The sequence below is a fragment of the Leuciscus leuciscus genome (genome assembly GCF_965113295.1).
Source record: "Leuciscus leuciscus genome assembly, chromosome: 1".
NCBI classification, from domain to species: domain Eukaryota; kingdom Metazoa; phylum Chordata; class Actinopteri; order Cypriniformes; family Leuciscidae; genus Leuciscus; species Leuciscus leuciscus.
The window spans coordinates 12,495,953-12,523,761 of NC_138725.1; the positions used below are offsets into that span (position 1 = coordinate 12,495,953).

A 27,809-nucleotide genomic window follows, 5' to 3' on the forward strand; every position below is an offset into this window, starting at 1 on the left:
GATAGTGAACGTGGAATTACTTGTGGGAGTGACCATCAACTCCACCCTCTTATTACACTAACCAGGAAAACACTCGTTATTCCTTGTTTCTGTCAAACTGACTCTTTGTGTCCAGACAAAAGAAATAAAGAATCAGCGATCAGTGGAGAATGCAGAAACAAGCTTTCAAGAAGGATTTATAATACGTTTGTTTCTGAACAGAGCAGATCTTAGTGAGATCTAATGATCAATCCAGGTATTATGCAGATGAGCGAGAGAGACTCAGTCCTCAGAACCAGGAGAACCAGCAGAACCAGAACTCAGGAGAACCAGGACCAGCAGACCCAGGAGAACCAGGAGCCGGACGGTGGCGATGAGGAGGCCGCGCTGAACGGCCCCCGGAGCCGCGAACACAAGCCGGCAGTGAAGAGAGAGTTTCTGCGCGAGAGTTGCGCTGTGGTTCTGCTGCTCGGGTTCCTAAGTCTGATGTGTGGTCTGGTTCTGATCTCAGTCAAGCAGCGCATCATCAGCAGCAGAAGCACAGGACACTTCAACGCCACCCGGGCCAGGTACACTTTACTATAGTACAGCCAGGCTATCAGGTGCCTTACTATAGTATTGCATGATTACCACATTCATACTTTCGTTTTTGTTTTAAGCATGACTTTAATAAAAACGGTATCGCATTCAATGCCTTGTAAGCTTAAAACAAGAAAAAAATTATCTTCCAAGCCATGGTAAAATAAGTGATTACATTGCAACTTAATAACATGAGGTTTAAAACATCAGTCGTATATGTCTGTTTGGGTTTGATTAGACAGGAGAAAATATTAAAACATGCTGTAATGTTAAACTATTAACAGTTTATGAACATTAAAATAAGAGGATATTTGCAATATTATTTGTATCATACTGCAGATATCTCTACTAATGATGCTTAAAGTTAGCATTAAATTAAAATTCATGTTTCTAAATGAATAATATTCATCTTATTGTGAATGTTTCATACATCTATAAAGAATAGAATAGAGCAGAATAGAATAGAATAGAACAGGATATAATGGAGCAGAATAAAGTAGGATAGAAAATAATAGAGTAGAATATAGAAAAATAGTGTAATAGAATAGAATAGAATTGAGTAGAATAGAACAGAATAGAGTCGAGTAGAGTAGAATAGAACAGAACAGAACAGAGTAGAGTAGAGTAGAATAGAATAGAATAGAATAGAGTAGAATAGAATAGAATAGAACAGAACAGAACAGAACAGAGTAGAACAGAGTAGAGTAGAATAGAATAGAATAGAACAGAACAGAACAGAGTAGAGTAGAATAGAATAGAATAGAATACAATAGAACAAACAGAACAGAATAGAATAGAATACAGTAGAACAGAACAGAGTAGAGTAGAGTAGAATAGAATAGAACAGAGTAGAGTAGAGTAGAATAGAATACAATACAATACAATACAATAGAACAGAGTAGAGTAGAATAGAATAGAATAGAATAGAATAGAATAGAATAGAATAGAATAGAATAGAATAGAACAGAATAGATTGAAATAGAGCAGAATAAAGTAGGATGTAATAGAATAGAATATAATAGAATTTGGCTTCACTGCAATAACTCGATAGGAACAAAACTATAATAATAACAGTAAACAGAGCAGCAGTAGACCTGTGCTCACGTGTGTAAAGTTATGTGTTATGATGTGCAACAGGATGCATTTGGATCGGATCACCAGTGTCGGGCCGCGGACCATGGGAAGCCCAGAGATCGAGATCACGGTGAACTACCTTCAGGATCAGATCGAGCAGATCCGGTCTGAGAGTGAAGCTGGCTCTCACTCCATCACAGTGGACGTCCAGCGGCCCAGCGGCACCTTCAGAATCGGCGGCTTCATCAGCTGCTACGACCGGCTGACCAACATCGCCGTCAAGCTCGAGCCCAAGAGCGGCGCGCAGCACTTCATGCTCGCTAACTGCCACTTCGACACGGTGGCCGACAGCCCAGGTGTGTTTCACAACGCTTCACACATCATCCTGCTGGCGTTCTCCTCAGGAGACTTTGAGTTTATGTGCTTTAATAGAGTTATATTTCTTCATTAATTCCTCCTTTAGAGTTTGTGAGAATTAATGGAGATCTCAGTTACGTCTCATTTAAGTTTCAACTTTGATAGAATATCAACTTTGTGTCTTAAAGGGATGGTTTGGAGTAAAATCAACCTAGGGTCCTTTGCACCATGACCTCGAGCCCAATACCCGATACTAATAATGTCCAGAATGGACACTACATCCTTATGCATCACTTTCTGACAGGACTTTTACGTGCTTTTCTCAACTCAGTGAAGTGACCTCGACGTCCGGGTTAGCGGTAGCATGAGCCGTCAGGCAAGTGTTATTTAAATAAACTCCTGATGTACTTACAAACTTTCCAATGCCTCGTTTTATGAGTACAGAACCTATTTGTACTACTGTAGAATTTTGGTCCATTCTGGGCATTATTAGTGCGGTAATTTACGACATACATCCTCGGATCCATTAGCGCCTGCACTAAACCATCCGGCTGATATCACTAAATAAGCTCTAACTTTAATAATGTTCAACCAAGGGAAAAAAGGCTTCTGGGGGGGTGTTGGGCTCGAGGTCATGGTGCAAAGGACCCTAGGTTGATTTTACTCTGAACCATTCCTTTAAGTATCAATATGTTGCTACTAGTTTCTTGCTGTGAGTATTATGAAGCTTCATTAGGTGAAAGAGTTAATAAAATGTTATTGCTTAGAAGTTGCTCATTTGAGACTTGAAATGAAACATAATTGAGTTACATTAAGTATTTATATTTGTTTCTCCTTAAGTGGGAGCAAAATGTCTCAAATGAGTCTCTCGTCATGATCCGGAGAGAGTCTGGCGCTGTAAATTTGGAGATTGGAAATGATTGAGTTTATATTGAGATCTCTGACTTTTTATTGCAAATTTGAGCAGTTTGAGACACTGTTGAAATTTCTGCTGAAACTAATGGAGTCTTTTTCTCAGAAGATTGAGGAGAAACATGAGACGCGGGAGACTGCAGTCACACACAATGGTGACGTCACACGCATAACCCCTATAGGTGTTGTGGTTTTAGTCAGAATGTGATTTTGTTTGAATTTCACAAAAGTGTTGTTGTTCTGTTATGTTTGGATTTATGTTAAATCCCAGTCAGTTATGATTTGAATGCATTTGATTGACAGGATTAAATTGTATTTTTGTATCTGCAATATCAGCATCTTGCTTATAATTAATGGTTTTATGTATTGGTATCCATAGCATGTTTTATTGTTTTCTTTGAATCATGTTTCTATATTTGTGTGCATGCTTTACTCAGTGTATCAGTAATAACTGCAGGTACTGTGTGATCAATAACGTGTGTGTGTGTGTGTGTGTGTGTGTTTCAGGAGCCAGTGATGATGCCGTCAGCTGTTCAGTGATGTTGGAGGTTTTACGTTCTCTAGCTAATCTCTCCACTCCACTCAAACACGGCGTCATCTTCCTGTTCAACGGGGCAGAGGAGGGCATGCTGCAGGTGAGTGGTCACAGCATGGCTGACCTTTGACATTTACATTTACATTTGATCATTTAGCAGACACTTTTATCCAAATCGACTTACAAACGAGGAGAGCAATAGAAGCAGTTAAACTAACAATAGGACATCAATATGTAAGTACTGTGACCCTTCCCAGTATATTCTGACGCAGTTTAAGGTTGTTGTTTTTTAAAATATATATAAAGTAGAAGAAAAGAGAAAAAAAGTGTTAGTATTAATGGATCAAGTGTTGCCAAAAAAAACATTTCTTGAAGATGGCTAAAGATTCAACAGCTCAGGTTGAGTTGGGCAGATCAGACGTGTGCTCTCTTCGGCTCGTTAAAGACCACTCTAGCTGCAGCATCTGGATCAGTCACAGAGGTTTGACAGTGAAGCTGGAGGACCAGCCAGGAGAGCATTACAACAGTCCAGTCTGGATAGAAAAAACGCTTGGAAAAGGAGTTGTGTTAGCCTGGGTGCCAGCCCGAACCCCGCCCACAAAATTTTTTTGGTCGGGAAGTTCGGTCTGGACTCGATCCGTTGAGGAGTAATTATGCTCGGCTCCCAGAAGGCCGAGCCAATCAAATTGCCAGGGCGGGCTTTAATCGATGATGGACAGATGATCTGCGGCTTCTTCAGCCTGGTATCTTTCGTCGTCTTTCCATTTTTTAAAATCAGTCATGTCGCGTTGCAACCATGTTATAAAGTTGAGACAGGGCCGACAAATGTGAGAAGATTTATTTGCTTTATTGTCAAGATCTAATCCTAAACGGAGAACTTGTTTGTATATACAATACACCTTTTGTATTTCTCTCAAAAATGCTATTCATGCTTGTTAGTACTCCGCAAATTCTTAAATTATTTTTACAACAACGGCAAAGATCGTTTACACTCATTACTTTACTACTTCTTCCAGCGTGCGTGCAGTTGAGCTCTGTTGACAACTATGCGTCGCTCAACATAGTTCACTTACTGTGTTGCTCTGATTGGTCGTAGGTCTATCCAATTGAGTGCAGAGTTTTTTTTTCCTGGTTCGGTTAAGACACGTCTCATAATCAAAGCCCTATGGAGCAGTATCAGACTCGCATTCTGCCTAGAATATTATGACGAAGTCAGGCTAGAGTTGTGTAGCATGTTCTGATAAGAAGGGCCTGATCCTCCTAATGTTGTACAAGGCAAATCTACATGACCGGGCAGTTCTAGTAATGTGGTCAGTGAAGTTTCATTTGATCATAAATTACAACTCCAAAATTCCTGGCTGTCCTGGATGGAGTTATGGATGATGAACCCAGCTGAATGGTGATGGTTATGGTGTAGTGTTGGGTTGGCAGAGACCACACACATAGCTCTGTCTTCGCAAGGTTTATTTGAAGGTGGTGGTCCTTCATCCAGCAAGAAATGTCTATCAGGCAGGCTGAGATGCGAGCAGCTACCCTCGGATCATCTGTTTGGAATGAGAGATAGAGTTGAGTGTCGTCAACTTTGCAGTGATGGGAAAAAACATGTTTCTCAATGACAGATCCTAGTGATGACATGTAGATGGAGAAGAGAAGCGGTCCCAACACTGAGCCCTGAGGCACTCCAGTAGCTAGATGATAGCAGTGATAGGAAAAACATGTTTCTGAATGACAGATCCTAGTGATGACATGTAGATGGAGAAGAGAAGCGGTCCCAGCACTGAGCCCTGAGGCACACCAGTAGCTAGATGATAGCAGTGATAGGAAAAACCATGTTTCTGAATGACAGATCCTAGTGATGACATGTAGATGGAGAAGTGAAGCGGTCCCAGCACTGAGCCCTGAGGCACTCCAGTAGCTAGATGTTGGGTCTTAGACACCTCACCCCTCCATGACACCCTAAAGGACCTACTAAGAGGTAAGACTTGAACCATTGGAGTGCGGTTCCTGAGATGCCCTTCATCTTTAGGATTGACAGGAGGATCCGGTGGTTAACTGTATTAAACGCAGCAGACAGATCCAGCAGGATGAGAACTGACGATTTGTAAACTGCTCTTGCCAGTCTCAGAGCTTCAATAACCGAGAGCAGGGCAGACTCAGTAGAGTGTCGCTTTTGAAGCTAGACTACTTGTTGTTCAGGAGGTTGTTCTGTGTAAGAAAGGCAGAGATCTGGTTGAAAACAACTCGTTCAAGTGTTTTAGCAACGAATGGAAGAAGGGATACCAGTCTGTAATATTCTTGAAATGCTGGATTTAGAGTGGGTTTCTTAAGCAGTGGGGTTACACGAGCCTGCTTAAATGCTGTGGGAAAGATACCAATGTGAAGAGAAGTGTTGATATGAGTGAGTGAGTGCAGGTACATCTGAGGAAGAAATGGATTGAAGTAGATTAGTGGGAATAAGATCAAGCGGACAGTTAGTGGGGTGATTGGAAAGGAGGAGTTTGGAGACTTCTGCCTCTGAGAGCAGAGAGAAAGAGGGGAGAATGTGTGTGTTAAAGGAGAACTCCGGTCAATTTTAACATTGAGCTCATTTTTTTGTACATTTGGAGTGCTGTCAATACAGAGAACAACGACAAAAATCGGTGTTGCCTACACCGAGTTATTCTATTTTTAAAATTTGCACCCTATTGACTTCAATGGGGCAAGTAGTAAGCCTGCTTTTTAGCCTCTTAACATCCTTTAAGTGTCATTACAAGTGCACAGAAAATGTGAGTGATTCCTTCCGAGTGAACACGAGTGGATCTGACTGCAGTAGATGTTAGAGATATTAATAAAAATGAAGTTAATTCAGCCGTTAATTGTTAATTAAAAGTTAATTGTCGAGTTCACGCGCGTGATCATAGGTACTAAACCTATGCGCGTGAACTCGACAATCGATTACTATGGCCTTCCACCGAAAACAGGATGTAAACAAAGGTATGAGCGCTGGCTGAATTAACTTCATTTTTATTAATATCTCTAACATCTACTGCAGTCAGATCCACTCGTGTTCACTCGGAAGGAATCACTCACATTTTCTGTGCACTTGTAATGACACTTAAAGGATGTTAAGAGGCTAAAAAGCAGGCTTACTACTTGCCCCATTGAAGTCAATAGGGTGCAAATTTTAAAAATAGAATAACTTGGTGTAGGCAACACCGATTTTTGTCGTTGTTCTCTGTATTGACAGCACTCCAAATGTACAAAAAAATGAGCTCAATGTTAAAATTGACCGGAGTTCTCCTTTAAGATGTCTGTGTCATTTTGTTGCGTGACAAATTGGCCGCTGATGGTGGTTGTTTTATTTATGAAGAATGTGGCAATATCGTCAGCTGTTAGTGTTGATGGAGGCGGGTTGAGAAGAGAGGAGAAGGTTTTGTAAGAGTCAGAAGAATTGTTCATTTTGTTGTGATCGTAATTCATTTTGATTTGCACCACTTCCTCTCTGCAGCCCTGAGTTTAGAGTGATGTTGGCGGAGAACGTTAGATAGCCAGCAGACAGAGGGGGTGACGCGGGCTGGCCTGGATGACAGGGGGCAGGAATTGTCCAAGCTGGATGACCTCAGCCAGCATCTGATTATCTTAGTGAAATGTGTTCAGGCGGTTTGATGTGAATTGCTCACACCACTTTCATCATTCATGGTCTCACAGTGTGTTTGCCACACACACGCATGTTAAAGTGTAGTTTGAACTCTGTTAACATATGTCTCTCTCTCAGGGGAGTCATGGCTTCATTACCCAGCATCCCTGGGCTCAGCAGGTGCGAGCGTTTGTGAACCTGGAGGCAGCAGGAGTGGGAGGGAAAGAGTTGGTGTTTCAGACAGGTAAACACTCCACACACACCTGTGTGTATCATAGCTGAACGCCTGCAGCAGGAGAATCTGCACTGTAGAACAAGTGCCAGAGTTAAAGAGATTCACCTCATCTCGTGTCACAACGGTTCTCGGTCTCGAGAACACAAAGCAAGCATAAAGTTAAGTATAGCACGTAGATTTCCTCAGAAACAGACGTGGAAAAACTGGAACAACCTGAGTCTTTCCTTGTTTAAGGTCAGACATTTGACTGAGGCTGAGGTGTGTGCTTATGTAGTGTGCCGATAAGGGTGTAATTGATGACAGGTGCTGGTGATTAGTAGTCTGGCGACAGAGATCGCTGTGTGGTGGAAGTGAGGGCCCATTTACACGTACATGGTTAAAACTGAGACATATGCCTTCGTTTGTGCCCTTCGTTTACACGCAAACGGAGAATTCACCTCTGAAAACGATTCTTTCTAAAAACTCTGGCCAGAGTGGAGATTTTGGAAAACTTTGTTTGCACGTATGTAAACTGAGAAAAACAAAGTTTTAGCCAGCCGACGTCACAGTATGCGACAGAACTTGCGTTAAAAGTGCGACCAGAGAGAGGAATTGATTCGTTGCTGTTGTTGCCATTTTTGGGATTCTGATTGGCTAACGTGGGCTTGAGCTTCTCGTTACACTGCCACCTACAGGTTTGGCATGCTCTTGACTGCATATATACACAGATTCATGTAAACAAACACTTTTCTGAAAACTGACAGGTGTGCACAATGTTATTTTTGAAAACGGAGAGGGTGAAATGTCCATTTATTAAAATAGCCGGCCAGCTGTAAACGTAGCCTGAGAGAGCCTGGCTGATCTGTGACACTTCTCTTCTCGTCATCTCACTAACACACCAGTGGGCGGGGCCAAAGTTGCGATGGTGAGGCAGTAGAGGCTGTAGCTAACGGTATCTAACCAACGAGTCGTTCTATAGGCTTAGTTTCAATTAAAGCTGTTTTTGGACCAACAAGAATGTTTTCAGTTCTGAAACTTACAGGATATTCTTATAGTATGATGACCTCTTATATGTCAAAACCTCAAGGAAAATGTGATTTAACCCCTTTAAAACATCATGGGCATTTTATAATGAATATACATTTTTCAACCTCTACAATATTTTATCAGGTAGAAATAGTAAGTAATTTTTATTTTATTTGATCCTTTTCCAGTAAATCAGGAAAGACTGGAAAAGTGTTGTAAATTCACTGGTTAAAAATAGCAGGAAGCTGTGGAAACTTGTTTCCGCCCGAGAATAATAAACAAAAAAGGTTATTGTAACCTTTTTATCCTATGATGTTAAATGACAGTTAATTCTAAAGGTCAGAATTATGATTTACAATATCAGAATTGTGAGATAAAAAGTCGCAATTACATTTTTAATGTTTTGATTATGTGGCAGAAATAAGCTTTCATACTTAAAATTTTTGGAAGCCTACAAATTTATTGTTTTCATTACTCATTTTAATCAATGGAAATTCAAAGTTTTGAAAACATTTTCATTACAGCAGATCAACCAGAGGAATATTATTATAGTGGTAAAACAAGTTTATGTATTTCCAATTTTTTGTCCCTTGTTTCTTGTGAGAGATGTTGATGCAATGATAGATCCAGAGAAGCCCATTGATGTTTCAAACAATGACTGAAGTTTTTTCAATCAAAATATGAATTGCTACATAAAACAAACAAACGACTTGTAGGCCGCTTGCAAGTTTTTTGGGCTCCATGCGCACGGTCAAAAGACTGAATGCTCTCGCTCCAGCGCCCCCTTCCTGTCAGGAGTGGCATAGCATTACATGTTCTTCCCACACACTCACAGAAATAAAGAACATTAACATCATTATAACAAATTGGTATTTAAATGAACAAATTTATAAAATTAAGATGATAAGTTTGGCTCCTCCTAAATGGAGTCAGAAAGGTAGAGAATCGCTTATCTAAACCCAGATGTTGTGTTTGTTTTTCTCTGTGCAACACAAATGTTCTGTTCACATTCACTTCTATGATATGGAAAAAAGGAGCGTGATCATTCTGTCAAACATCTGAACGTGAGTGTGAGTAAATGTGCCTGTGTGTGTGTGTGTGTGTGTGTGTGTGTCAGGTCCAGAGAACCCGTGGCTGGTCCAGGCGTATGTGCAAGCCGCTGTTCACCCGTTCGCCTCAGTCGTCGGTCAGGAGCTTTTCCAGAGTGGATTAATTCCCTCAGACACAGACTTCCGCATCTTCAGGGACTTCGGGAATATTCCTGGTATGGAATGCACACTGTAAAACATCTGTGGAAGTTATGGTAAAAAACAAACCAAAAAAAATAACAGCAGCTCTGATTGGCAGAGCTTTGACATACAATAATACAGTATTAACAAGTTAGAGATTAAACTTAAATTTACAGGAAAAATACCTGTTTTATTTGATATATTTAGTGGTATTTCAGTGATATATTGTTAATATAAAAATAAAAGTCATTGGTAATAAGAAAACCAGGAGTCTTTATCGAGACTGTGAGATTCCCATCATGTTAAAGACTTCTTCTTCTTCTTCATCTCCTTCTACAGGGATTGATCTTGCGTTCATAGAGAACGGTTACCTCTATCACACTAAATATGACACTCCGGAGCGAATCCACATCGACTCCATCCAGGGAGCAGGTGAGACTCATGATATATATATATATATATATATATATATATATATATATATATATATTATTCTACAAGTATCTGTATCTTATATCTGGGTCTGGATCTGGATCTGGTTTCCCTCACAATCCATAAAGATGTGTGAATTGCAGACACTAAATTATGTTTTATTAATAAATTTCAGGAGGAGCACGTTCTGATAAGTAACTTCCCTTTCGGACAACACGCCAAATACACATAACCTTCACTCTATTTAATGATATGATAGTGTGAACTCGCGTGAATGTGTGTTTTGATGCCTCGCTTTACCTATCAGTTGTTTTGAGAATGATGAACTTCCTGTTTCTCTCGGTCACTAGGCGACAACATCCTGTCTGTGCTCAAGCACCTGGTGATGTCGGATGTGCTGGCGGATTCCTCGGAGCATCGCCATGGTAACATGGTGTTCTTCGACCTGCTGGGATTGACGATGGTGGCGTATTCCGCTCGCACCGGCACCATCATCAACTGTGTGTTTGCCGTCGCCACGGTGATCTACCTGGGCTGGAAGTGCACGTTGAGCAGCGCTGTGGGTACGTGATGGTCACATGACCGGATATCAGTTGAGTTTATTTTATGATATCGCTGAATGGTTTTATTCAGAAATGACATTAATGGGCATTTTTTAAAAGAAGAATTATTTTTTATCGAACATCAGAAGGCTTATATAATCGCTATATTTCTAAAATGCTGATAATATGCATTATACTTATTAAATATTATAGAATATTTTATTGTATATATTATATTTTGGAAAATATTGTTCAAGTAGTGTCTATATTTATTGAAGTTTCTGTGTTTTGTTTTTTTTTAATAAATGATGTTATCGCTGATAACTGATAAGCTGTGTGATATCATGAATCTGTTCAGTTGTGTGTCGAACATCATCTAAAGGGGAGTATAAGACATGAATGAGTGATGTCATCGGCTTCATACTGATGTATTGGATGTTAGCCTCTATAAAGCACTGATGTAACGTGTGTGTGTGTTTTGCTGCAGGCTGTCGGTGCACGCGTGATCTGGCGCGTGTGTGTATTGTTGCAGGCTGTCGGTACACCCGTGATCTGGTGTGTCCGGTGTGTGTGGTGCTCCTGAGCTGGGTCATGGCTCTGCTGACGGTTCTGTGCGTGGCTTGGCTCGTCACACTCATGGGTCGCTCCATGTTCTGGTACACACACTTCTACGCTGCCGTCTCTCTGTACGGATCCGCCGCCGCCGGCATGATCCTGCTGATACACATGCTGGCCAAGAGCCTGTACTACAGGGTGAGTGAGGGGACAAAACATATACCAATACAGTTCAAATCCCCGATGTGTTCTTGAACAGCCAGGTATCCCAGAATGCATCTCGCACCTACCAGTGAGCGTCAGTGGCGGAGGAGTAAACCCGTGTCATTTAAAAATACTACTGTTACTGTATTCACAAAATGTAGTTTTCAGGCGAGAATGTAAAGCTCAGTGCTTTATTTATAAAGATGGCGCCTATTTGAAAGTTTGATCTGACGTTTTCAGAGTTGTGAGATCCGGGCGATCAGCGGGTGCTCAGTGCTCATTAACATTATCTTATACCATGGACTGGGTGTGAATACTCGATTCTGATTGGCTGCAGGGTGTCCATTAAAAAGTGATAGAGGACACCTAGTAAAGGAGTTCTGGTGAAACCGTTCGAAATTAATAAATAAATGCGCTGGTTACATCAGCTGTGAGTAACCATAGCAACAGGCAGTAAACTGAAGGGTTCTACGAGCTGAGCGGACTATAAATATCTCCGGTTGCTAAATAAACGGTCAGACGTAACCAGGGAAACCAAGTTATTGTTTGTAAAAACTTTAGATTTCGATTGTAAAACTAATTAAAATATAAACTAATGTTTTAAAAATGTGTTATTTGGCAAGTGACCATGGTAAAAGCGGGTTAATGCCCTTCGAGGTGTCCATTGTCAGGTATTAATGGACTTCGGCGGAGGCAACCGTCCTCCCGTTGTCCATTAATACCTGACAATGGACACCTCGTTGGGCATTAACCCTTACATCTTGTGTTTATCTAATGTATCAATATCGTTTCGGCTAAGGGCAAAGTGAATTTCCATGACTTTATATATTTAGGCTATTTAACTGTACCGTTGTAGCCTACTAGAGCATTGACTTTGTACATTCGACTGATTGATTGCTTTATTTCTTATTGTATAGCTTCTTATACTGTTGACACTGCCACAGTAAAGCCCAGCACGATGCTCACTTAGGGGGAATTAGGGGACTTTTGTTGGTCACTAAAGACTTTTATTATGATGGGCAAGCCCATAAGAGGGAAAGGGCGGCCATTTTGATTGTAGTGTGTGTGGTGAGGTGGCACGCTTTTGGCTTCCTAACTCCAGAGCTTTTGGTCCAAAAAGATGATCTCTGAGAAAAAGAGTCATGGAGTATTAGACTTTTGAGCTGCTTTACCAGTAGATACACTACTCTGGAATATATATTTTTCCTGGACTATCCTCTACAGATTATTTTTTCTTTCAGCTGGAGGACAACCTTTGTTTTTGTGGGGCCTGGAACCAGCAGATAATACTTTTTCTCTTTTTGGGGAGATTTGATCGTCAATCGCCGTCGACACCCAAGCCTCCTATCAACCTGGAGTTTCCTACCTTCGGTCAAAACCGTGAAAACTGTGATGTTTTGGAGTACATTGAAAAGTGTGAAAACTTCCTGTCGCTCAGACCACTCATGGATGTGGAGCCGCTAACCACAATCAATGCAGTGCAAAAAATGTCCAGGAGTTGGTGGGCAGCTGGAAAGTTAAAGATAAGCAACTGGGATGAGTTCAAACACCTTCATCTCTGCCTTTCTTTCCTCTCTCTCTCTCTGTCAGTGTGTTCGGAGCGCGAGTCGTGTGGATCTGGCCGAGCTCTTCTTCGACGTCAGTCTGCTGTTGTGGTGTTGTTTGCTGCTCTTCCTCACTGTGTGTGGCTTGTGTTTGGCGTACGTGCCGATGATGATGGTGGCGTTTCCGCTCGTCAGCAAAGTGCTTCTCAGAATGTTCATCAGAACCAGAGGTCAGAGGTCACACCAAACACACCTGATTCACATTCACTTGTCCTGTCTCCACTCCATCAGTACAGTAAAACATTGTTTCTACATTATTCCTCTGAGATTTAGCTTATTTGGTGTATTTGAAGCATATTTGTTTTTACAGCTGTTGTGGTTAAGATATTAAAGGTACAATATGCAAGAATTTTCTGCCGCTAGAGGGCGCTACATTCCAAACAACAACAACAACGGCGTAGCTTGATGACGATGTGAAGGAGCGTGGAATGATGGGAACTGTCGTTTTAAACTCCACCGTTGATGTAAATCAGTCAGACGGGAATCGAAAAATCATGTTCATGGATGAGGTTAAGTTCTATTTTTATAAATGTTGCGTAATGACATGCTTTTTGTGGCGAGGGGGGCGTGGTTCAGCACGGTCTGTAATGGGAGAGAGAAGAGACGAGCAAGTAGGTCAAGTGCAAATGACGAACACCTGTGTCTTATTGCTGTGATCTGCATGGAGAGACCGCTTATAAGCCGCGCGCTGGAACGAGAGAGAGACTGAAGAAAAAATTGGACGCAGAGAAAGAAAACCGGTGGATCCGAGCTCTCATTTTTGAACTGTTTTGTGCCGTCGCGGTTGCCACGGTGAATGCACGTTGTGCGTGACTTTTGTTTTTTTTGCTTTATTTTAATAAAGTATGAGTCCCAGTCACGCCGATCCCTGTCTTCTTCCTTCCTGACTCTTGAACCTCATCACACTTTTATTTCATTAAAATGAATTAACCGCAAGAAAAGTAAGGTTTAATTCTAAATTGGTTATCATAGATGTTACTGTATGTCGAATTCATTGTTGTGATAGCACTGCGCAGTTTTACGTGTTCTAAACAATTGTTGTAAAAGTACATTCGAACATACCCACATCATTTGCCAAAATACTGATTAATCTTTATGTATAACACATGCTATATTTATTTACATGGCCATAAACACCAGACGTGATAAACAATGTCAATAAACTAAACACAAACCTAAAGCAATAATACTTCCCTTACATAAACATAACTATTACCGAATGCTACATTTGGAAAATATAAAATGAAGCATGCTTTGGCGACAGAACCAGCTGCAATCGGTAAAGAATAATTGTGTTCCATAACGACTGCACGAAACAAGCTAACGTTTGTTGCTTGATAGACGCTACAACTACAACTTTCGCATTTGTCCAGGACTCCACACAGTACGAGCGGAAACCGAGGGTAACGCGGATATGACGCAATTGACTGGCGACTCCCAGCTCCCCCCTGCTCTAACGCCCCGTTTCCTTGGTTAAAATCGCAATTTTCTCACAATTTAAAAATAGTTGGAAACATTTGGGATATTGTAAGTAATCAACTTAACAAAATATATAACACTGGCCTTGAGATTATGGGATATTTTAATGCAAAATTCTTACATATTGTACCTTTAATTGTATATTATGATTATTTATTTTTTTGCGTTTTTAAGTGCTATAAAAATATATTTTTAAATAAGTGAAAATGTTTTTGTTAGGTATACAGATTAATACTGTGTAGACAAAATGATATGCTCTCACTGTAACAATGCTGACATGGAAGCAGATGAAAATCATGATGCACAGGACCCAAATACAGTTTATTATAATGGTGAATATCCAACAAATGTGAAACATAAACCATGAGTTAGGCATGAAACACAAAATAAACATGACCTAGATCCTTGACTAGAAACCATAACTCTGGAACATGGACCAGCATTCAAACTTAAATACACAACAAAGTAGGCTTGTTCGACTTGTTCTTGTTGTCATTAGTCTTTGTGTATTCAAGCCCTCATATTTGCCATGTTACTAGGCTTGTTCGACTTGAACCGGCGCTGCACAGACCGAGAGTGATTCAAAAGCATAAGGAGTGTCTGCTCTCTAATCCCTCGCGGTAATTTGATGTCATAAACCGATCTGTCTGTGCAGCGCCGGTTCAAGTCGAACAAGCCTAGTAACATGGCAAATATGAGGGATTGAATACACAGACTAATGAAAAGAAACACCTCAAACAATGAACCAATCAGAAAGTGACACATAAACAGGGGAAACATGATAAGGAACCAGGAAACATGACTCTGAGAATAACAAAATAAAATACATGAAACTGAAAGTGACAATCACCATGATACTAAGTTAACATTTTTAAGGTGAAATTCCAGTCATTTGCTTTGGCTTCAGTACAATGTCAACATAAAAGGCAATTACTTGATTCTGGATTGTTTTTTGTGTAATATATAATGTCTGTATGCAAATATAAAACAGACTTAAAATTTTAGCAAAATCGTTTTTTTTTTATATTTGTATTAAAAATGCACAAAATTAAGACAGTTTAAGTTTTTAAATTGTTTAGTAGAACTGGTCAAAATTACTTTATAATATCTGTTTTAAAACTGGACTTTTATTTTGCCATCCTTTTATGGTGTTTTAGCTCTCTGGTCTGCAGTAGTTTAGCTGAAGATGGGGTCAAAGGGCAGAAATCAGGGCTCTGATGTTTAAATGAGGTCATTCATGATTTAGTGGCACGTGTGTGTGTGTGTGTGTGTGTGTGTGTGTGCAGGAGCATCTCTGTTGTACACCGTCCTGTACCTGGTGGGTCTTGCCTTACCGTACGTCCACATCATGTTCATCATCTGGGCGGTTTGCGAGATGTTTACACCCATCCAGGGCCGCAATGGAACCAGGGGAATCCGACCCGACTTCTTCATGGGGTCAATTGTTACCCTGGCAACCGTGATTCTGTCTACCTATTTTGTGAGTCATACAGACTAACTATAACACAGTAAATGCAAATGTAAACATTCAAAATTCAAACATTTAAATTCAAACATTCTAAGTATGACAACCAGAGATTAAATCATCTTAGGTTTCGTGTACTTTTGCGTCCATTTTTTCCTTTTTTAAACCAGAAATTACAGTGCCCTCCACAATTATTGAACCCCCTGGTAAATATGATCAAAATTGGCTGTAAAAAATAAATCTGCATCGATTATCCTTGTGATCTTTCATTCAAAAAATGTGCAAAATTCTAACCTTTCATTGAAGTAAAAGAATTGAAAGTGGGGGGAAATCACATTATGAAATAAATGTTTTTCTCCAAAACACGTTGGCCACAATTATTGAAACCCTTTTATTAAATACTTTTTGCAATCTCCTTTTGCCAAGATAACAGCTCTGAGTCTTCTTCTATAATGCCTGATGAGTTTGGAGAATAACTGACAAGAGATCAGAGACCATTCCTCCATACAGAATCTCTCCAGATCCTTCAGATTCCCAGATCCATGTTGGTGCTTCTCCTCTTCAGTTCAGCCCACTCATCAGGTCAGGGGACTGAGACGGTCATGGCAGAAGCTTCATTTTGTGCTCCACAACAAATTTTTGTTTTGATTTTGATGTTTGTTTTGGATCGTTGTCCTGATGGAAGATCCAACCACGGCCCAATATAAGATTTCTAGCAGAAGGCGTCAGGTTTAGATTTTTTATCTGTTGATATTTGATAGAATCCACAATGCCATGTATCTGAACAAGAAGTCCAGGACCTCCAGCAGAAAAATATGCCCACAACATTAAAGATCCAATGGTATATTAAATTGTACACATGGGGTACTTTTTATCCTTGTGTTCACCAAACCCATCTAGTGTGTTTGCTGCCAAAAAGCTCTGTTTTAGTCTCATCTGACCACAGAACCCTGTGTTGTTTGAAGATCCAGTCGTGTCTGACAATTAAATTTGCTGGAATTTGTTTTTGGATGAGCGAGGAGGGTTTTTTTTAAACCCTCCCAAACAACATGTGGGGATGTAGGGGTTGTTTGATAATTTTTTTTTTTTAGGCTTTCTGACCCTAAGACTCAACTAATCTCTGCAATTCTCCATCTGTGATCCTTGGAGAGTCTTTGGCCAGTCAAACTTTCATACTCGCCGTGCATTAAGACAGTATAGACACACGTCCTTTTCCTGTCAGATTCATAACATCTTTAGTTGGTTATAACTTCTTAATTATTGCCCTGATGGTCAAAATGGGGATTTTCAATTCTTTAGCTATTGTCTTACAGCCACTTTCTAGTTTGTGATGCTCAACAATCTTTTGCTACGCATCAGAACTATATTCTGTGGTTTTACTCATTGTGATGGATGATTAAGGGGATTTGGCCTTTGTGTTTCCTCATATTTAAACTTCTGTGAAACACGAAGTCATAGCTGGACAGTTTCATGTTCCTAGTCACCCTGGTGTACTAAAAAAGGTAAATATTAATGGGAATATACTTCAGAGATATTTTACTCGTAAAAAATTCTAGGGGTTTCAATAATTGTGGCCAACATGTTTTGGAGAAAAACATTTATTTCATAATGTGATTTCCCCCCACTTTCAATTCTTTTACTTCAATGAAAGGTTAGAATTTTGCACATTTTTTGAATGAAAGATCACAAGGATAATCGATGCAGATTTATTTTTTACAGCCAATTTTGATCATATTTACCAGGGGGTTCAATAATTGTGGAGGGCACTGTAAATATGGAAGATGCGGTTTCTTCTTTTTTTTATTTTAACACTGATTAATAGAATCAGCAGATACAAGCTAATTTTCCTTAAGATTATTATTTTATGAAAAATAATATAAATTATATACATCTTGTTTTTTAATATGCCTCTTGTTTAGCGCTCCATGTTATTGAGCTTGTGGTCTCGATCAAATCCCTTTGCTTTTCACTCTGTTATATATATATATATGCAAATAAGTATTTGAACACCTGTCTATCAGCTAGAATTCTGACCCTCAAAGACCTGTTAGTCTGCCTTTAAAATGTCCACCTCCACTCCATTTATTATCCTAAATTAGATGCACCTGTTTGAGGTCGTTAGCTGCATAAAGACACCTGTCCACCCCATACAATCAGTAAGAATCCAACTACTAACATGGCCAAGACCAAAGAGCTGTCCAAAGACACTAGAGACAAAATTGTACTCCTCCACAAGGCTGGAAAGGGCTACGGGGAAATTGCCAAGCAGCTTGGTGAAAAAAGGTCCACTGTTGGAGCAATCATTAGAAAATGGAAGAAGCTAAACATGACTGTCAATCTCCCTCGGACTGGGGCTCCATGCAAGATCTCACCTCGTGGGGTCTCAATGATCCTAAGAAAGGTGAGAAATCAGCCCAGAACTACACGGGAGGAGCTGGTCAATGACCTGAAAAGAGCTGGGACCACCGTTTCCAAGGTTACTGTTGGTAATACACTAAGACGTCATGGTTTGAAATCATGCATGGCACGGAAGGTTCCCCTGCTTAAACCAGCACATGTCAAGGCCCGTCTTAAGTTTGCCAATGACCATTTGGATGATCCAGAGGAGTCATGGGAGAAAGTCATGTGGTCAGATGAGACCAAAATAGAACTTTTTGGTCATAATTCCACTAAACGTGTTTGGAGGAAGAAGAATGATGAGTACCATCCCAAGAACACCATCCCTACTGTGAAGTATGGGGGTGGTAGCATCATGCTTTGGGGGTGTTTTTCTTGAAGGATTCAAATTTAAGAATCTATTTCAAATATGCTTCCTTACATAACATCACGGTAAAGAATATTGTATTTAGTGTTTAAGGGTAAGATAATGATTCTGCTCAGCAAAGTTGCCTTTCCTGTTTTCTCCTTATTGTCTGTAAATGGCTTTCGGACCCAAATGGCTCTTGGAGCCTTATGCTGGCTGATTGGATCATTTGAATGATAGTGTTATGCTGATTGGTTCTGTCTCTCTTGAGCAAGTCGGATAACCTGCCAAACTGGTTTTGACTTGATTGAATCAAACGCCTATGCTTTGTCTTGATTTGTCTCCACCTTCAAAAGCCCCTCCTCTTAAAATGCCTATAAGACACCATGTAAATTTATATACTTTAGATTATGATGGACGAAACCGCAGCCGCGCTCAAATAAAGAAACTCTTCTGTTTGAACGTGATCCCAACGTCTCCTGGTCTGCTTTGAAGAAAGAAAAACTTTACAACATTCTGCACATGGGACAGGGCGACTGCACTGTATTAAGGAGAGGATGACCGGGGCCATGTATTGCGAGATTTTGGGGAACAACCTTCTTCCCTCAGTTAGAGCATTGAAGATGGGTCGAGGCTGGGTCTTCCAACATGGCAATGACCTGAAGCACACAGCCAGGATAACCAAGGAGTGGCTCTGTAAGAAGCATATCAAGGTTCTGGCGTGGCCTAGCCAGTCTCCAGACCTAAACCCAATAGAGAATCTTTGGAGGGAGCTCAAACTCCGTGTTTCTCAGCGACAGCCCAGAAACCTGACTGATCTAGAGAAGATCTGTGTGGAGGAGTGGGCCAAAATCCCTCCCGCAGTGTGTGCAAACCTGGTGAAAAACTACAGGAAACGTTTGACCTCTGTAATTGCAAACAAAGGCTACTGTACCAAATTTTAACATTGATTTGCTCAGGTGTTCAAATACTTATTTGCAGCTGTATCATACAAATAAATAGTTTAAAAATCATACATTGTGATTTCTGGATTTTTTTTTTAGATTATGTCTCTCACAGTGGACATGCACCTACGATGACAATTTCAGACCCCTCCATGATTTCTAAGTGGGAGAACTTGCAAAATAGCAGGGTGTTCAAATACTTATTTTCCTCACTGTATACACTCACATAAAGGATTATTAGGAACACCATACTAATACTGTGTTTGACCCCCTTTCGCCTTCAGAACTGCCTTAATTTTACGTGGCATTGATTCAACAATGTGCTGAAAGCATTCTTTAGAAATGTTGGCCTATATTGATAGGATAGCATCTTGCAGTTGATGGAGATTTGTGGCATGCACATCCGGGGCACGAAGCTCCCGTTCCACCACATCCCAAAGATGCTCTATTGGGTTGAGATCTAGTGACTGTGGGGGCCATTTTAGTACAGTGAACTCATTGTCATGTTCAAGAAACCAATTTGAAATGATTCGAGCTTTGTGACATGGTGCATTATCCTGCTGGAAGTAGCCATCAGAGGATGGGTACATGGTGGTCATAAAGGGATGGACATGTTCAGAAACAATGCTCAGGTAGGCCGTGGCATTTAAACGATGCCCAATTGGCACTAAGGGGCCTAAAGTGTGCCAAGAAAACATCCCCCACACCATTACACCACCACCACCAGCCTGCACAGTGGTAACAAGGCATGATGGATCCATGTTCTCATTCTGTTTACGCCAAATTCTGACTCTACCATCTGAATGTCTCAACAGAAATCGAGACTCATCAGACCATGCAACATTTTTCCAGTCTTTAACTGTCCAATTTTGGTGAGCTCGTGCAAATTGTAGCCTCTTTTTCCTATTTGTAGTGGAGATGAGTGGTACCCGGTGGGGTCTTCTGCTGTTGTAGCCCATCCGCCTCAATGTTGTGCGTGTTGTGGCTTCACAAATGCTTTGCTGCATACCTCGGTTGTAACGAGTGGTTATTTCAGTCAAAGTTGCTCTTCTATCAGCTTGAATCAGTCGGCCCATTCTCCTCTGACCTCTAGCATCAACAAGGCATTTTCGCCCACAGGACTGCCGCATACTGGATGTTTTTCCCTTTTCACACCATTCTTTGTAAACCCTAGAAATGGTTTTGCATGAAAATCCCAGTAACTGAGCAGATTGTGAAATACTCAGACCGGCCTGTCTGGCACCAACAACCATGCCACGCTCAAAATTGCTTAAATCACCTTTCTTTCCCATTCTGACATTCAGTTTGGAGTTCAGGAGATTGTCTTGACCAGGACCACACCCCTAAATGCATTGAAGCAACTGCCATGTGATTGGTTGATTAGATAATTGCATTAATGAGAAATTGAACAGGTGTTCCTAATAATCCTTTAGGTGAGTGTATATATAAATAAAGGCCAAAACGACTTCTAAATTACTATGTCTCTTTTGCCTGGCTGTTAGGTGTTTTATATTGTTTTATGTGGAGAAATTGTAAAGGTTTAGGAGGCGCTTATAGGCTACGCTAGATGTAGCCGACTGTTCAAATTGAAAATAGCCCAAAATATGTCATGATGACAAAATTATATCCCAATATATTATTGTAATGAAAATTCCCATGTGCTTTGCCTCAGTGGAGGTTTGACATGAAATGTTTCTCAGTTCTCATTGAAAGCAATGCTTTACAGACGTGTCACTGCTATATTCTAAAGCGCTTTACGTGTCTTAATGTACTAAAACAACAACCATGGGAAATTATTTTTGGTAATAAGGTAAATACTGAATTTGGTCCTTCAATATCACTGTCTTAGTACATTAAGCCACATTAAGCGGTTTTCACGTAAAGCGCTTTAAGAATGTCCCGCATTCTTGTCGTCAGTATAGGAACCTAATTTCTCTCGGACAAGTATCGGAGAATGGGTTTATTGGAGTATCGGAGAATGGGTTTACTTTTAACGGTGAACAAAGATTGTGGGGAGCAATCTCACTTGTCATCATGTTGTGACTTTAGAATTTACAGAAGAAAACTTGTAAATTGACATTTTTTCAACATTAATTCATTTTTAATCTTGGTTTATAAAGATGTGTAACCATGGTAACTGTTCCTTTAAGCAAGGGTGATCAAAAACCTAACTCAGAAAAGAAAGGAGATTATTTATTGACACAAATAAATCAATATTACAAAAATGTCATTAAAGAAAATACATTAAAAAAAAAAACCTACATGGAACATCTTATCCCAGCTACTCTCTCTCTCTCTCTCTCTCTCTCTCTCTCTCTCTCTCTCTCTCTCTCTCTCTCTCTCTCCAGATGCATTTCATCTATCTGTGGCGCAGCACAAAGTGTGTGTTGGCTGTTCTGGGGTCAGTGTTCACGCTGATGTTTGTTCTGGTCTGCTCTGGTCTGTTCTTCCCGTATTCTGGTGACCCGTCCAGCCCGCGACCCAAACGTGTCTTTGTTCAGGTACCGTTATTAGTTTACTCAAACTCAATCCATAAAATACTGTCCTGACAGGGAATAAAATAAGCATTAGCTGGAAATAAGTTTGTTTTTATATGTCTGTATGATAGCTGAAAATAAAACGTTATATACATGGAATATATATAACTTTAAAAAATTTAAAATATGGAAATTAGTGGAATCAAGATAATGCAGCCTCTTATTTACATGAGGAAAAAAAATTATAATAATTGCCTACATATTTTATTGTATCATTATTGTATCATATTGTTGTCAAATTAACTGCCCATTTCAAAAGTTTGGGCTTTTCTCTCCTTCTCCTTTTTGTTCGCTGAGGTGGAGCGGTGATGAAATATTGTTTTTTGTAAATACTTTCCAGCATTTCAGTAATTAAAAAGTACATCTTTAAAACACATGCAAATTACAGTGAAGCGCAGCAGTTATCGTACGTACGGTGCTCAGCAGTGAACAAAAAGGATTTAAACAGTGAATTTTGAAGTGATCTCTTCTTGTAAACTCAGAGATGTGGATTCGGACGGCAATTAAATCCTCACATGACCTTAACGTTTGTCAAAAAACAGTAGATAATTCAGCTGGGGATTTTTACGCGGTGATTAATTGAGTGATGATTGAGCATTATTGAAGACACCTGATGATAACAAGCAGAATCACTGAAGGAGAAAAAAAAGAAAAAAGGAATCGCCATTATGCTGATCGGTGTTTGCTTTAGTTGGGCTTTTGTCCCTTGACTTTTTAATATTAGATTAGTAACTGAGCTTAAACAGCCAACAAACAAGCAAAGAGAAAAGATGATATGATGGTGTTGGTTGTGTTTTGACGTAATCATCATTTGAGCCTGAGTCACTAAACTCATTTACAGTCTAATCTCTGAGTTAGATTTATATTATTGATTTCAGCACCACTGTGATTCTACAGTATAAGATCCAGCAATTTCAATATAGTTCTAAGGATTTCAGGTTGCTCTGATAAATAAAAAAATATAAAACACGTTAAAATTAGACATCAAGAATCAGCGTATGAATCTCAATAATGGTGACAAACAGAATATTCAGATAAACAGATCAACTCTGAACATTAGACAACAAGCTACTAAAAAGTCACATAAAACACCAAAACGACTAATGTACTAGGAAAATTAAGCTTATAATTTATTCATGCAACAATGCATGATGGGAGCCATGGATTCATTTTGATTGGTGCACCCAGAATGCACTGCAACATGCTTTTTGATGGTCACCACTGTTGAGAATCACAGGCTGATTCTTGATGTCTGTGTGTCTAAATGAAAAAGTTTTTAAGAAATCCTTCAAATTATACTGAAAATGCTGGATCTTATGCTGTAGAATCACAGGGCTGCTGAAATCAATAAGGTAAATGTAACCTATAATGTAATTGCCTATAAATTAGCTTGGTAATTCAGGTCAAATTATTATAATGTGAAACCAACCAACACCACCTGATCATATTTTCTCTTTGTTCATCTGGATATTATAACTAAAAATCTAATGTTAAAAAGTCAAGGGTCAAAAGCCCATTTAAAACAAACACTGATCACCATAATGGTGATGTTCTCCTTCAGTGATTCTGCTTGTTAACAGCAGGTGTTCATCAATAATGCTCAATCATCACTCAATGAATCACTTCATCTCATGAACTTTAACACTGCTTCTGTGTTCATTTAACACTCAGGGGCAGGGGCAGTCATGGCCTAGTGGTTAGGGAGTTGGACTGGTAACCCAAGGTTGCTGGTTCGATTCCAGAACCGGTGGGAAATGACTGAGGTGCCCTTGAGCAAGGCACCTAACCCCTAATCGCTCCCCGGGCGCCACACAAAGGCTGCCCGCTGCTCTGGGTGTGTGTATCCACGTTTGCAGTGTTGTGTGTTAACTACTCACTACTCTGCTCCTAATGTGTGTGCATTAACTTGGATGGGTTAAATGCAGAGGTCAAATTCCAAGTATGGGTTACCATACTTGGCCGTCACGTGTCACTTTCACTTTCACTTTCACTTTCATATTTTAACACTGTAACACTTTTGAGTAGGGGTGTAACGATACACAAAACTGACGGTTCGGTTCGGTGGGGGGTTTAGAAAATATAAAATTGCTTTTTATTTATTTTATTAAACAGTGGTTTAATGAACAAATTGTCTTTTGTCTTTAAATTAATTCAATTACAATTAAACGTTTCGCAAGGATTAAAAAAAAGATCTGCTAATGCTGTAAACTATATAGGGAGCCCGCACATTACTATAACTTTAAAGGTTAACAACAGAGCCTAGGTTTTTAGCCTAAATTCAGATGCTATTTATTTGTAGATATAATAATCAACACTCAACACATTGTATGAAAACATGTAAACTGCACATAAGGCTTAACCTAACTTATTTTTTACTCTAATTCGTTATTGAAATATAATAATTTACACAGTTGCTGTCATTTTCATGACAGATCTTTTACAACATACATTAAATAATCAAGATATCATTAACAGGTTAAGTAAAATATAATATATAGGCTAATATAGTGAATTCATTTAGTGCAAGAGTTCATTTCTCTAAAAAACAACAAGCTCTGGGCACTGAATGACTTGCCTGAGGTAAATATAATGCTATATGTGACAAACTAAGACGTTTTATTGACGTCTTTCCGCTGCTGAAACACTGATTGAGCGATTACACAAATGATGATGTCTTTCAGTAAGTATACTGTATCTTTCAACATACCTTCAGGTGTCCATTCATGTTAACTCTGTAACTGAGGAAGAGAATCATGTTTCCTCGCGCTCCGCACTGCCGCTTTAAATGAGGTGCTAGTACAGTCATCTGACACGCCACATCAAATAAAATTGTGTGTGTGTGTGTGTGTGTGTGTGTTTTCAGCACATCACACGCAGGTTTCACGCGCTGGATGGATCTATACAGAGCTCAGACTCGGGATTCTGGATCAACAGTCTGGATTACACTGGCATGCAGCACATCACTCCTCATATCCCAGAGATCAACGACAGCATCCACACACACTGTCAGAATCACTACTGCCCCTTCCCATGGTTCTCCATCACGTGAGTGTGTGGTGTCGGAGGATTGGGGGATGTAGTTCATGAACCTCGTGACGTCTTTCTCTCGTTGTTTCAGGGAGAACTGGTATCTTCCGGCTCCTGAAGTCTCTCCTGACCCTCCGCTGGATTTCCAGCTCGTATCCAGACAGGACACTGAACGGGGAACCGTTAACATGACCTTTGAGGTCAAAGGTGAGACCACAGCCTCATTTCATCAGGAACCAAATGGGAGTGATGTCTGCCAGATTTCTAATGTACAAAAGATGATGGTTTTTACTATGTATATTACATTATCTATTTTTACAGAGATATTATTACTTGCTTTTAATACTTTATTTAAACCAATTATTATTGCCTTGTTATTGTAATTATGTATTTTAAGTAATGTAAAAGGCTATTGTTTGCTTAGGTCCATTTTTATTACCACCCATAAAAATTAATTACCGATTAGTCGTTGAAATAATCGTCCGATTACTCGATTACCAAAAAAATCGTTAGTTACAGATGACTGTTTTTCAAAAGTAGTTTTTTAATTATTAAATCTGCTTTTAGTTTAAATTTATATATTACAAATTTTCCCATTTTTACTATTACAACAAATACAAATGACTAATATTTACATTTAGTACTAGTTGCAGTTTTATATGTTGGTAATATAAGTATTAACATTTTAACTAGTTGTATAAATTATATGCAAATAATACATTTAATAACTATAAAAAAGAAGGTAAGACTTTATAATAACTGCGCGATATTAATCATTAGTTAAGCATTAGTAAACAGTTAATTCGTCATTTATAAAGCATTAATAGACATTAATAAGCAGTTTATAAATACAGTTATAAATGCTTTGTTCTTGATTTTTAAGCATATCTATAATGTGTTTAATAATTGTATTTTCATACTTTATTAATAAACAATTTATCATTTCTAAATGAAGTATAGCATTATTTACAATGCAGTTGTTTAGGAGTTGTCAGTGGTTCATAAGATCAGTTAGAAAGTGTAAGTAAATGATTAATAAACTGTTTAAATACATCTTATTATTCAGACATATAGTAATAGTTACTTAGTGTGTTAATAAATGCTTTATTAACATGTATTTCTACTGTAGTTCAGGGTTAATTCAGGTAGTTATAAAGCATTTAGTAGTGGTCAGTGAACTATTTTTGTGATCTAATCTAAAGTGAGGACTAGTTATGCCTTCTAAAGCATTTACAAAGGAGATTTAAAGGTTCAGTTAAATATTTGTATGTTCTGTATCACTGTGTTGTGTTTGTTTCCTTTTTCTGTTTAGAAGAAAACTGAGTCTTTAAATCTCCTTTAAAAATGCTTTACAAGGCATAACTAGTCCTCACTTTAGATGAGCTCACACAAATAGTGAACTGACCACTAAATGCTTTATAACTACCTGCATTTACTACATTTACTTACACTTTCTAAGTGATCTTATTAATCAATGACAATACCTAGTTTGTAAATAATGGTAAATAATGTAACTGGTTTGTAAATAATGCTATACTTCATTTAGAATGAAAATACAACACATTAAAGTATGCTTATAAATCAAGAATATAGCATTTATAGCTGTATTTATAAACTGCTTATTAATGTATATTAAGGCTTTATAAATGATGAATTAACAGTTTAGTAATGCTTAACTAATGATTAATAGCGTGCAGTTATTATAAAGTGTTACCAAAAAGGGTAATCACATGATAATATATAAAAACACACACATGCATAAATAAATATCAAAAAGAATGACTGTTGATGACTCTTCTTCAAAAACAGTTTTTTTTTTTTTTTATAATTAAACCTGCTGTTTAAAATATATAATAAATGTTTGTATATATAGCATATTTTTTTAAATTTGTTGCATTTCTTTAATTAAAAAAAAAATAATATATTTTATAATATACATGCATATATACATTTGTATTAGCTATTTATTCAACTTTTTATCCATCCATCCATACATGCATCCATACAAATATTTGCCTTGATTTTTAGAGAATAAAATGAAATAATCAGCAGCGTTCAATAATCCAGTGAGTGTGTTTGACTGGTTTAGTTGTGTTTATTAATGATGAATAATGTCCACATGTTCAGCGTCTCCTGTTGTTCTCGCTCAGGTCCGAGTCACATGTCTCTGCGCGTAGAGCCCAGCGCCGGCGCGTCTCTGACGTCCTGGGCATTGGGTGACGGGAAGCTGCACTACGACAGCAGCGGAGTAAACTTCATCTATTACTCCCATGGCCTCGACGCTCCTGCCTGGAACTTCTGGTTTGAGATTCAGGTGGACTTGAGCTAAAGAACCACAGATTTAACATGAGGAGCGTGGAGGTGTTTATTGTGTGTGTTGATGTGTGTTTCTCGTCTTCAGCCGCCCTGGTCCTCAGACGCGTCTCCTGACGAGGGCTTGATCTCTCTGGCCATCTCAGCTCATTACTTCTCCGGTTCAGACCGGAGCTCCGAGCAGCTGGACTCGTTCCTGAAGAGATTCCCGGCCTGGGTTTTCCCGTCCTCATGGATCAGCACATACCAGTGATGCGCGGGTTGATCCGAAATGAGCGGGTGCCTGCGGTCACCCGCGGTCACCCGCGGTTACGAGTCATCCACAAATATTTTTAATGATATTCGGGTCGCGGTCGGTCGGGTCGTTTGAAATAAAGATGCCAATTAAACCTTTGTAATTTATATAGTACTAGAGAGCATATGAGCGGAGTGGAGCGGTGAGA

General features: G+C 39.3%; 2 protein-coding genes across 2 annotated transcripts in view; both read left to right on the forward strand.

The window, feature by feature from the left end:
• LOC309499694 (uncharacterized protein) overlaps positions 1–27,809 on the forward strand; it is a 182,184-nt gene that overhangs the window by 92,215 nt on the left and 62,160 nt on the right. The window lies entirely within an intron of this gene.
• On the forward strand, positions 54–27,619 carry LOC309508435 (endoplasmic reticulum metallopeptidase 1-like; the record flags this gene model as incomplete). Its single annotated transcript, XM_082183072.1, has 15 exons — positions 54–548; positions 1,696–1,988; positions 3,409–3,536; positions 7,191–7,296; positions 9,410–9,556; positions 9,861–9,953; positions 10,304–10,516; positions 10,983–11,248; positions 12,845–13,028; positions 15,624–15,817; positions 21,838–21,990; positions 24,890–25,071; positions 25,145–25,260; positions 27,204–27,367; positions 27,455–27,619. The coding sequence occupies exons 1-15, from the start codon at positions 223–225 to the stop codon at positions 27,617–27,619; spliced, it is 2,730 nt and encodes a 909-aa protein (XP_082039198.1). The 5' UTR covers positions 54–222.